Here is a 12,729-nt window from a genome sequence, read left to right as displayed (position 1 = left end):
TACACAAGCCTTAGGAGACATTCCACACACATGGGGAAGGATGCTTCTTCTAAGTACAAAGACAAGATTTGCTAGAAAGCAGAACTATAACATTACTGCTAATACTTCAGTGGAATGGTTTCTTTAGCCTATGCAGTTACAGTGGATGCTTTCCCCTCTTTTCAAACCAACACGGAGTGTCGTACTCCACAAGTAAATGAAAACCAAGTCGCACAGTTAGAAATCATGTTTTTATATGAACAGAAGTAGACCATCTAGAAATATTTCAGTTTATTTAACTTGTTAAGTAGAATATGAAACTGAATTTGTAGCTAGTTGTATCAGAGAGTGGACGACTGTTCTCTAACTGCTCGGTGTTTAATGAACACGGCTTCTACAAAGGATCCCAACAGACTTACAGAGGTGGGCTAAGCCCCATTAAGCAAATAAAGACCCCATGTTTTAAACAGACCATACAAAAATTGATGTATACTCCATTTTCCCTTTTTTGATAACGTTAGAAAGTGCAGATTTAACAAAAAGGTAGCCATATTCTGTCTATTTACAATGCTGATCAATATGCTTAATACGTGAGAAACAAAATAGTGTAAATTTATCACCTAGAGCTCCAGTTTCTTGCTTTTTCCCCCCAGCAGCCACTCAACTGGGCAGGGTGAATGAGTACAGAGGAGAGAAACTGCCAAAACAGAGAGGACCAGGGAGACATCAGTAAAGTTACTAAACTGACAGCAGGTCAAAACAAGAATCTAACGTTAAAAGACTGTCATTTCATTAAAGTCAAGTCAGGGTCATTTGCTGATTTCACTATTTAGTCGAGGAAGATCAAGCAACCAAGTGCACAAAGGTCAGGCCAAGCCAGTCAGATTCAGAAAAGCAGATTTTTGGGGTTCTGCTAGAAACTTTCATGTGTGTTCTTTGCTGGAGAATCCTCCTTCACTGTTTATATGCAAGCCAGCTGGATGTTAAAATGCTCTCCTTAACAAGGCACCCAATTGAACATGAGCAGTCTAAAGTAGCCTGGGGTCCTTCAACTCTCTTCTCCACTAGAAATGGATGAAGCCATTCAATGATTTCAGCACAGGTGTCTTTTGGGGAAAATAGCAAAGCTAGCATACCCTTATCTACAGCTGAAGCATGAAAGCAAAGCAGAAAAGTTAAACACCCACGGGGGCACAAAAACACAGGGATACCAATTCTACCTCCCTGCATGAGTCACCTGCTGTCTTCCAACAGGATTAAATGATGAGCTCAAGAACGACCATGAAGAACAAATTAAATTTTATCATAAAGAACTGAACACCGGAAAAAGTGGAAGTTGTAGGGGCGGCAATAATTCAACACAACTGCCAACTTCTTTTTTGTTTTTAAATGACTAGTTTACTTAACCTTTTGCTAGGCTACCAAATGCCCTGTTCGAGCAGCTAATAGAGACTTTAAGTTCATATTAACTGTTGTCAGTTTGGGAACTGCACGTTATATTCTCACACACAGAAAGTAGACAACCACATCACCCTCCATCAAAAACTAGTGCATGCAAATACCTCATCCATATCATAAACCCCATAGGCTATGCAGGAGGAGAGAGGGGGAAGATACTAGTGAACTGACATTGGCTAGAGAGAAATTAGTAGGCATAACATTTTACCTTGAAAGCTAAATCAGTGCTTTGTATTAACTTTGGCAAACATACCAGGTTGCCATCTTTTAATTAACACATCACACCATGAAGAAAAGCAAATAAAAGCAGCATGCAGGCAAAAGGAAAAGTTGCCAGTGAGAAAAAATGGCAGCAGGAACAGTTCTGAATGGCTAGGTCACCAAAAAGGAGACTTAGCAGATAAATTTAAGATCTTTGCACCACCCTTTGTCCTCTATTCACTACACCAACAATCACAGTAAAGCAACCACAAAAGAGTTTAATATTTTAAAATGGTCACGTGTGGATGGTACGTCTCCTGCACATGCTTCCACCAAAACAAAAAAGGAAAAAAAAAGTTCCTTTCCACATAAGGCACAGGACAAAATAAACCCCATTTACATACTCAAGGCGAAAATGAGTTTTTTTCCTGGCTTTTTTTCGCTGATGCATGTCTATAGAATATGGTGACTCAAGCACATTATCCATAACAGAAAATTCCACTGTTGTACAAAATAAAGTGTTAATTCTAACTTTTATTCTTATACAATTTTGCAGAATAGAGGTGAAATGATTGCTATAAGTTTTAATGTCAAGAACGGGACTATAATACAACCAAAATGTAGTGGTGAGTTGAGCAGATACATTAAAAAAAAAAGAAGAAGAAGTCACAGACATGATTTTTCTATACATTTTGTTGAGAAAATTATAGTCAGCAAGCTGTCCTAAATGGAAGAACAAAGGGAGGCTGGAGCTTTGTTAAGATGAGGAACGAAACATTCATTTAAAGTTAGAAGTGGGCAGAGTGGTTTATTTTGCAGCGAGAAGAAAAGGGGGTGGGGTGGTAGATGGCGATTGGTGATCTAGGAGAACGTTCAGCAACACTTGTTCTTCCAGCCTGTCACCCCTCCTCCACTGCTGATATCTACATTTTCACTGTTGGGCTCTTTTACAGGGGTCTGCAATGAAAAGAGATGCTAATTACATTCTGAAGAGATGCAAACATTCAGCACTGAAGAGAAATAAGCATGCAAAAGGATGATGTTTATATTGGTGATAACATGCCCATAAATTAGATGTGGTCCTAAACCCGCACAAAAATTTGTGGAGATCTGGAGTCAAACTTTGTAGCTCAGCTGAACCAGTCCTACCATATCAAACTCATCATTTCCGGAATTTGGAACAAACTTTGCGGTTTGGGCCCATGACTAAAATAAACCTAACTTTGCTTCTAGCCCTTGCTTTTGGGACTTATACTGGGGCTTTGTTTATCCTACCATCAAGTCACAGAGTACACTAAGGAGACACATTCAGGCAATAGCTTAGAACAGATTTAGCTGGGGGTTCGAGTATCACTTATGTGGGCTGTTCTAAAAATTATTTGGGGTCAGAATAATCTACGTACAGAGAAGCGCTCTTTTAGTGTGTTTTAGTAGGCAGCTTAGACAAGTTGCCTCTTGTTTGGCTAACGTTCAGACAAGTCATTCTCCCCAGCAGCTAAGACTTAATATTTTTAGCATAAGCAGTTTACTCAGATCACACAAAACCACTTACAGTAGCAATATATCTGCTCTATATTTTCAATTCCTTCTTGGGCAATTATCTACCACAGGGGTTCTCTCTCCCCACCCCATCACGCACGCTTTTTTAAAAAACCACTGTCTTACACATTTGGCTTGCTTTCCAGTTTTCAGTATCAAGTCTGGTGATTGGAACATATTTTCTGTGAAGTACTTGCATGTCTAGTCAGGAGTTCGCTTTTTAGTTGCTTTGTAAGCCAAATTCTGAGACACTAAGACACCCATGTTTGCTTGCATCATGGGATGCAAACTTGGTTAGACCTCACTGAAACCTTAAGCTCCAGTGGTTTTGCTCAGATGCTAACCTCTATTTTCAGCTGCTTAGAACCTGATCTAAGTGATCCATTAGCATGTTGCTGTATTGCAGGATAGCAGCTATGTTTCTATTTCTCCTTTACCACAATACCCCGCAGAGCTACAAAAGTATTCCTTTTCAGACTGACACACAGAAGTCTAGAGTCGCTAAGTGTCTTCCCAAAACCAGTGTTAACATGTAACCGTTCCTATTTCCCAGCAATGCCCGATTTATTGCAATAAAGGTGCAATCTAAGACAAAATGAAGGATCCAAAGTTTCCCCTGGTTGTATAGCACGTCTGCAAAACTTGTAGATTTTCGTTTTACAATTGGAATCTACACCACTTCAGCTAAATTCTCAGGTCTTGCTAGTTTTGATGTGTAGGAGATATTTTAAGCGATTTTGGTTTTCAATAAGCAGTCTAGAGAAAACAAATTCCGTGGGCACTTACCTTTCGAAGAATGTCTTCTGCTAATGTGAGGAATGCCTTCTCAATGTTTATATTTGCTTTTGCACTAGTTTCGAAAAACCTAATACCATGCTCCCTCGCAATCTAAACCAAGAGAGGCAAGAAGATTAAACTGTGCATGTAAGGGTTTCTAATGCTATACATTGGTGCTCAATGAGAACTATGGTTAGTAACCAGCTTGCTGTAGCAGGTGTAATATTTGTTTTCAGTACAGCAGACAGGAGTGCAAATGATTACTAGTTAATTGAACTGGGAAGATATGGGTAAAATAGTCTAATGCTCCGTGAGGACAAAACAGTTTTACTGAGGTACACAGAAGTAGGTATTCAGACATGATGAATTATAAACAGTTACAAAATCTAATACATGCCACCAATCTATGTCATATGGTATAAATGATTGAAGCAAAAGGATTTGCTGGAGAATGTTAGAAACTAAACAGAGGAAACAGAGCGATCAGCTGAGTTCGCATTACCAGCAGACTAGCCTAAATGTAGATGTTCAAATACAACTCCAGAAAAGATTCTCCTGGGTTTACAAGTCATTAGCAAGTCCAATATTACTCATATTATTCTTTGGCAGGTCTTACAATGGAGTTTAAATTCTCTAGTAATACAACCCCTGAAACAGCTTCAGTTTTATAATGGCTGTTTGGATGATTCCATACTTTTCATCTCTGCAAATTGGGGAAGGTCTCAGTGACACTTTTTTGCAAACCAGTTCTTGCTTGACACTCACCTGTTCTCCTTTTGTTTTAAGTACAACTCTCTTATCTTCCATGTCACACTTGTTTCCTAACAGCATCCTCTCCACATCTTCATTGGCATGCTAAAACAGGAACAAGCAATAGCTCGTTATATAGGTTTTCACATCTGCTCAAAGATAACATGCACATACCTTGTTCACCTTTGTATGAACTCATCTTTTTGGCATTTTGATTCAATTTAGAGAGAGGTGGGTGGCCCACCCTCTTTGGTGGAGCTTGGCAGGACTGTGCTAAGTAGCATGTTCCCTAAGGGGCAGCTCTGCACAAAAGAACTCATACCCTGAAAGTGGGATATGGCAGAAAAAGCCTACAACTTTAAGGCAACCCTGCCACCTCCAGTAGAAGCCAAATTTCCCCTTGTCTTTCTATTCCCGTAGTCTGTGATTAGAAAAGCCTCCTTTCATAAAAAGGACCAAATGGTGTTTGGCAGTCTGCATTCTTCTAAAGACATTAACCTACTGAATGCTGCTTAAATTAAGCTCAGTTACCCACAGAAAGAATCAACTTCCTGCCCCACTAAGAAGATTTAATGTCAGCTGGCTTACTGCCTTTAGAACATTTAGTCCTGTTTTCATACAGCCCAAAACACTAAGGACAGATAAAAGAGTCTAGGGTTGCCAACACAGATAACCAAGCTTTCATGCACTGGAATCACTGATTTTGATGTAACTTTCTCAGGATATGCCTGCACGATGGAGAAAATAACAGCATAGCTATGCCTGCCTAGCGCCATGGTATAGATGCAGCCTACACTGACAGAAGGGGTTTTTCTGTCACTGTAGAAATACCATCTCCCTGAATGAAGTTAGCCCTCTTCTGTTGGCATAGCTGTACTGGTCAGGGGCATGGTTTCCCCCCCACACCCCTGACTGACACAGCTATGCCAACAAGTGTAGATCAGGCCCAAGTGTTTCTAGACTCCTTTGCACAGTGTTACGGTGCAGACAGTAGCTTGTTTAAGCACGGTGTTTAAAAAGGTCAACCACTGCAAAGCTAAATAGCTGACTGGTTAGCAGGAAATGCCTCCAGCTAAGATCTAACAGCTCTTCTTGAGTTATTTGGTAGGGTGACCGTATAGATGTAGGGCTGAGTGAGCAGTTCAATTATCCAAACCCAATCTGTACAAAAGCATTTTGTTTCCATTCAGCAGCTAGAAACCCATTTACATGGTGATCTTGGAATACTTCAACAAAATGCACACTAAAATGGGAAATCTGGCCCTGGAGATTGAGTACAGTGGATGGATCTGGTTCTTTAGCATTGTTTGAGAAAAGGACATGAGAATCTCTAGCATCACTGAATCTGAAGAGTACAATGAATATGTTAATCTTATTCTAAGTGTCAGCTTTGTATCTCATCCTGGTCTGCACGTGCTGACATATGCACACAAGCTGCTCATCTGAATCCTGCTTCATAGGGCGGGTGCTGGCTTCACTACACCCCTGTAATGCGGCACAAAGGGTACCACGAAAAGAAAAATGGAGTGTTACACCATTGCTCAAACTGCAAATAAAAATATAGAAACTGATGTGCAGAGAAGGAATTTTATAATGTACAACATTTTAATGAAACTGACTGCTTTCTTGGATGTCTAAGGGAGCAATCTCAAAGCCTACAATATCAAATACTGAGAGAACTTTTCTGGACAGTCTGACAAGACAATTACCTGTTCATCTGGAACAGAACAGAGCCTTAAACATTTGTTCATTAATATCTGGTTACAGGGAAGCCCTCCCTACTTACACTATAGTAACCAATAATTGTGACAAACTCATAGCTCTGGAAGTCCTCATGGACCAATAGAACAAAGCACCAGTTAGTGGAGAATTCAAGTATTTTTGGTGACATGCCAGCAGAAACTTTTTGGAAGGGTTTGTAATCTGAATTTACTTCTGTTTCAACAATCTTAAGGAATACTCCATTAGTAGTTATTTATGTTAATAAATATCTAACAAACCAAAGGTCTATATAATCTGGTTTTCCTGCCTACAGCAGTGGCCCAAACAAGTTGTTTCAGAAGGAGGCCTGCCTGACCGGGATCAACTCAGTTTTGTAGTTTTTGGGAGACTACTTAGATGGCAAGGAGGAAAGATCAAAGAAACATGCACTGAAAATATTGACAGTTGAGACACAGTGCTATTTGTCACACAGTGCTTACACAACAACAACAGACATCTTTGAAGTACAACCAGACTCCACCGTACAATACCAGAGACTTAGATTAACTTCTACTAGCCAAAGTGAAAAACATGCACCGTGCCACCTTGCTTTTTGGAAGGCACAAGTTAGTCTGTCATGTACTTGAAGTGCTAACTTCTTATTTAGTAATTTAAGTTAATTGATTCCATCTCACTTTTTTCTTACACTTTCATTTCCTAGTTTCTCCATCACTCACTCTCTTTTACAATCGGGGCTTACGTATCCCACAATTCCATGACTATGAAATTTGCTACGGAAGTGCACTCTTGCCACAAAACTGTGTTACAGAATGTAAGCTCTGGTTTAAAAATTTACATTTCTAGTGGTCATTGAGAGGAAAACCTTGAAAGCATTAACTGTTTAAACCAAGGTCGGCAGACCATCTGAAGCAATAGCTATGAAGTGTCAACTGCCTCATTTGTTTCATCTGGATATTAACTATGAAACTAAAGACAGGAGTGAAGTAGTTAAACCATATAAAGGCCAAGTCTACACGACAACGTTTTGCCACCGCAAGTTACACTGGCACACAGCCGCTACAGGTAGTTCATTGCTTGTGGGCATGCATACTTGGCTCCTTGCAGCGGTGCTGCATGTACTCACCAGAAGTGAGTGTGTTGATGCAGTGCAATGCACCATGGGTAGGTATCCATGTGTACAACCTGCCACCATTCAGGGTGCAGTCTTTTGGGTAGTTTTGGCAATGCATGGTGCAGCAGATTGGAGTCACGCAGTGGTGACTGGGAGCAACTTCCCATATCTCCATCCCATGATGTGTGTGTCTATTTTCAATTCCCCATGAACCCAAGCGGGACTCGTCATTGTCTGCCATCTCTGACAAACAGCCTGTTCAGCTCGGCACTATTGTCATGAGCATTGCAAGCACTGGACGCATGGTCCTCTGGTGTTTGCAGAGCCACAAGAACCACTGCAGAGAATTTGACTATTTCCAGGTCAGTTTTCTGTGGGACAGAACGAGAATCAATTCAAGGTTCTTGGTGGCATTCATGGAACAGCTGCCAACAGCAGAATGCTGCTTCTGGGCCTGAGAAATGAGCACTGACTGGTGAGATTGCATCATAACGCACGTTTAGGATGACAAGCAGTTGCTGCAGAATTTCCATATCCATGAACAGGGCCTTGTGCCTCTGTGTGCTGAGCTCGCCCCAGCCATTCAACCTCTGGGGCACCAAACAGAGCTGCACTGACAGTGGAGAAGCGAGTGGTGATCACACTGGAAACCTGCAATGCTGGACTGATACTGGTCAATGGGAAGTCATTTTAGAGCGGAAAAATCCATTGTGGGGGTCACCACCATCTCTTGCTATGCAGGACTGTGACACTCTGCAATGTGCAGGTCATAGCGGATGGCTTTGCAGCTATGGTGTTTCCAAACCATGGTGGAGCAACAAACGGCACACATATGCCTATTTTGGCCCCCAGAGCACATCAACAGAAAGGAGTACTTCTCCACGGTTACGCAAGTGCTGGTGGATCACTGTGAATGCTTCACTCACATCAATGCTGGCTGGTCAGGGAAAGTGCATGACATCTTTAAGAACACAGGACCTGTTCAGAACACTACAAGCAGAGGCTTTCTTTCCCCAGTAGTGGATTACCAAGAGCGATCCTGGGGGATCCAGCCTACCCCATAACTCCTCTGGCTCACAAAACTGTACACCAGCCACCTCAACAGCACTAAGGAAAGATTCAACTCCAAGCTCAGGGAAGGAGAAGGAGAAGGGAAGTGCTCTGCTGCAGTTCTACACTGACTGCAATGGCAGTCGAGCCTGGGATTGTTGAACCTGGAGGTCCACAAGAGTCTGCAGCTTCTGCGCTTGCTGACAGAGAAGCTCCATTATGTCCTGGTGCCTCTCTCTCTCTTCCCCCCCCCCCCCCCCTTTTCCTGTGCCTCTCTCCCGTCTGCCCTTTCCTTCTCCATACAGTCTGCAATATTCACCCTCTAGGGCCGCTGTTCAACAACTGATGCAGCACTGGCTTGCAGGATCTTGCAGATCACGTCCTCCCACATCCTCTTTTCTCCTCCTCCATACTGGGTTAGTCGTTCTACTGGTGTGGAGGCCATAATGGCCACACCTACAGACAAAACTGAGATACCACGGTCCACACAGAAGGAACAAAAAGTGAAACTTAAGATTCAGAACTCCCCACTCCCTTGCTTCCTGAAAGTGTCAAACAAGACATGCTTATTGGCGCTTCTGCTCTGGAATGCTTGTTCACAGTGCCACTTAGCCAGGGTGACCAGATAGCAGCTGTGAAAAAACAGGACAGGGGGAGTAATAGGTGCCTATATAAGAAAAAGTCCCATAAAGCAGGACTGTCCCTATACAAACGGGCCATCTGGTCACCCTACACTCCGCACCAACCATGGTGAGCATGGCCCACCAGGGGTGAGGCAAACAAGGCGGGAATTGCTCAGTTGCATGAAACTAAGTATGGGGTACTGACACTTCATACGGGCATCATTTTCCACAGGTTGCGGTGGCTTTAGCTGATAGAGCACAGCTGCTGCTGGCATCCCAAAGCAACTCAGGCCCATATGCTGCTAGCCTGTTTATGGCAATGGTACCTGCCAAAGTTATTGCCGAATGACACGGGAAAGTGTCCTATCATGGAGGAAGAAATAAAGCTCCCATCCCTAGACCCCTTTGGGCGAGGATTTCAGGGTACCTCCATGGAACTGTCATCAAGATCTCTCAGGAGGATTCAATGGACATCCCTGTGTACGTAAACTGCTCTGCACAGCCTCCTCTGCCTGACTCTACCTCTCTTTGTTGTACCTCTGAATAAATTAATGAAAAGTCAGTAGCTGTGTCCTGCTAAGTTGGGGGTGTCATCACTGTAATGGGAAATTTACTTACACACTTATCCAAGGTTCTTTCCCATCTCAGGCTTGCCTCTGCTTAATTGCGGGGACTGACTGGACTGCAGTAGAATCAAAAATAGGTTCCAGCTCTTGGCACAGGTGGATCCCCCCGCCCCCAGTCACCTGTCCCACAGAGTCCTCCTCCTTGCTGTTCATGGTAGGGGCCTGTGACCCTGGTTCCTCAGAGGCACCCAGGGTGGTGGTGGGATCTCCACCAAGTGGCAGATCTGCACCTTGGCACCAGATCAACTGCTGGCCTACCAGGACTTCTGGTACATCTGCCGCAGCTCCTAGGCTTTCACACAGCACTGCTGCTGATCTCTGTCATACTCCTTCTCCTGCATCCTCTGAGCAATCTGCTCACAGATGTTGATGTTTCTACAACTGGTTTGGCGCTGCCCCTGCACAGCCTATTTTCCCCACAGGCCCAGGAGAACCAATTTCGGTCTATTCCAAGCCAGAGCAGGTCTGGAGCATGCAGCTGGATCAGCTAGACAGTTACACAGAACAATGGAGAGCAGATAGAGGGGGGCTGAGCAAGATGGACAACCAAGGAAAGCCATTTCAAATATATGAAGGGATTTTAAGGGGGGAGGCTTCTGGTCCACATGACTCCTGGGCAGTGGAGTTCACAACAGTGACCAGGTCTGTCAAGTGTTGCGGGACAGCTGCTGGATGACTGTTAGGGTTGACAAAAAACAATGCATCTACACTCACGCAGCACTGACTCGTGTATGTCAACCGTGGCTCAAACCCACTCAGGGAGCTGGTGTTACTATGTTGACATAACAGGGTACTTAGATGAGTGGGAGACCAATTTAAGCGTAGCCGTGCGCACAACTAGGTCGACGCAAGGCAGCTTACTTTGACCTAACTTTGTAGTGTAGACCAGGCCTTAAAGACTGATCATTTCAGCAGAAACTCAGCTAACATACTTCTTTCACAAGTCCTTCTGCTTCCTAGGTGCCAAAACCCAGCTGTGCCAAAAATTCCCATCTCAGCTGCTAACGCCTCCTGGCAACGTCCATGAAGCAGCAGTCACTCACACATACAATTCCACAGCTGATTAAATGGCCCTTGCTTCAAATTTTAGGTTCAGCTGGCTGCAAAGTATACAGGGCTTACCTATAATGGATCATGTTGCATATTCTCCTATACTGTCTTTAGTGCCCATTTCCTCTTGCCTCTGTGCCCACCCAACTCTTCCTCTCCCTTCCCCACCAGCTACGTGGGTCTCTTTGCCAATTTCTTCCCCAACAAAGCTTGTCACTTAATTATTTCATTTCTGGGACTGCCTCATCTTCACTTGCTTATTCCTAGGACCTTTATCTCACCAAAGTGTAACAGTACTCATCTCCAAGTATACTCAGTACTAAAGTCATGATTTTCTGTTGCTTTAGGTTTTTGGGGGGAAGAAGGGGTTGCATCAGATAAAGCAGCTTCTCCTTTTCCTTGAGGAGCAGGAAAAGGCAAACACCTGCTCCATTTAACATGTGGAGCAATAGTGACCAACATATCAAAGGAGGACTATCAGAGAAAGGAGAACTTCATGGCTGAGTTGGTCTGACATCTCAGATTTCTCATTGAGGAAATACTTAATTCTCCCCTCCAAATAAAGACTTGACTCACTAGGAATTAAGCCATTTTATAGATTTCCATATTGATCAGTTTGTTCCACTTAATCAGATCACCTGTGTAGTTCTACCAACTTCTACTGGTTGACGTTCTTGCAATGAGGGCAGAGTGGCGTTACATAACTGGCGTCAGTAAGCCCTGTAGGGAATTTGCCATCCAGAAGTAGTATGAAACACTGTCAAGAATGTGCTTGGTTCCCACAAAACTGAACTTGACATTTAAGAGATCTTTCCTTCTTTGCAAAACACATTTAGCTTCCATGATGGAGAAACCCATAAATATGTAATCCCTACTAGGACTGGTACATTTCACCAAGTAATGTTAAAGTATAGAAATTACTATTATTCTTGAATCATGGTTCTTACTGCAACAATAGCTGCTACCATGGCAGACCACATGTGTGTTGGTAACCGCTCTTAACAGTAGAGCCGGTTTATTGGAGAAAGGCACGCACCCTCACCCGATCTCTCGAATGCAGAAAAGAACCCTAAAACTTTTTATTATTATTTTTAATAAACTTTAGAAGTTTGTTAGCGTTAGAATTTTAACTCTTAAGATGTGTTTCAGGGAGCAACATTGCTAGTCAAAGTTCTGACCATCAACAAATTCTCTACCTCATGAGGCAGAGGTATGGCATACACAAACCAGCCTGACAGCTCCATCATCACTACCCTCATCTGTCTCCTTAATAATAAAGGCTACTATGGTAGCATATTTGCAAGGGAAAACAGCTAGTCTCAACAGACTCAGTTCTGCAGGGTCTACTTTCAGCAGCATGTTGGACCTGTAATACAGCAGATGCAGTTAGAGCAGAGGACAGGATCTCATTGGCACTGCTCACCTCATCTATGTTTCTGAGCCATTTGCTGATGTTTTCAAAGCTTTTGCCATTAGTGATGTCATACACTAGCATAATTCCCATGGCGCCTCTGTAGTAAGAGGTGGTGATGGTGTGAAATCGCTCCTGTCCTGCTGTGTCCCTGTGAATAGCAAGCAATATAGTCAGTATTTAAAACCCAAAATGTGTATACATTGGAGGCACATTCTAGATAAGAGTGGGGACGTCTATGTTAGACAGAGGTAAGATCTAATGCACATTTATTGCCATATCTGAAACAGCATGGAAACCTGCAGTACTGTCAGGGACATTCATTGGTTGGTACTGTTTAAGCACCCATTTAGGTAGATTCTAAGACTCTCCTCTTCTCCCTCCCGCAGAGGCAGCCAGAAGTGAGTGTGGCACGAAGACAGAAGAAATGCC

At 43.0% G+C, this 12,729-nt stretch overlaps 1 protein-coding gene across 1 annotated transcript in view; it reads right to left on the bottom strand.

The window, feature by feature from the left end:
* Positions 1 to 257: 257 nt before the first annotated feature.
* RAB10 (RAB10, member RAS oncogene family) overlaps positions 258 to 12,729 on the bottom strand; it is a 55,469-nt gene continuing 42,997 nt past the window's right edge. Inside the window, exons 3-6 of the mRNA XM_065401536.1 lie at positions 12,310 to 12,448; positions 4,720 to 4,809; positions 3,964 to 4,065; positions 258 to 2,595 (exon numbers count right to left, since the gene is read on the bottom strand). Coding sequence (XP_065257608.1) covers positions 2,512 to 2,595; positions 3,964 to 4,065; positions 4,720 to 4,809; positions 12,310 to 12,448 — 415 coding nt within the window. The 3' untranslated portion in view covers positions 258 to 2,511. The remainder of the gene's footprint in view (positions 2,596 to 3,963; positions 4,066 to 4,719; positions 4,810 to 12,309; positions 12,449 to 12,729) is intronic.

This window comes from Emys orbicularis, chromosome 3 (assembly GCF_028017835.1).
Source record: "Emys orbicularis isolate rEmyOrb1 chromosome 3, rEmyOrb1.hap1, whole genome shotgun sequence".
NCBI classification, from domain to species: Eukaryota; Metazoa; Chordata; order Testudines; family Emydidae; genus Emys; species Emys orbicularis.
Note: the sequence above shows the minus strand (reverse complement) of the source record. Positions and strands in the feature narration are given on the sequence as shown.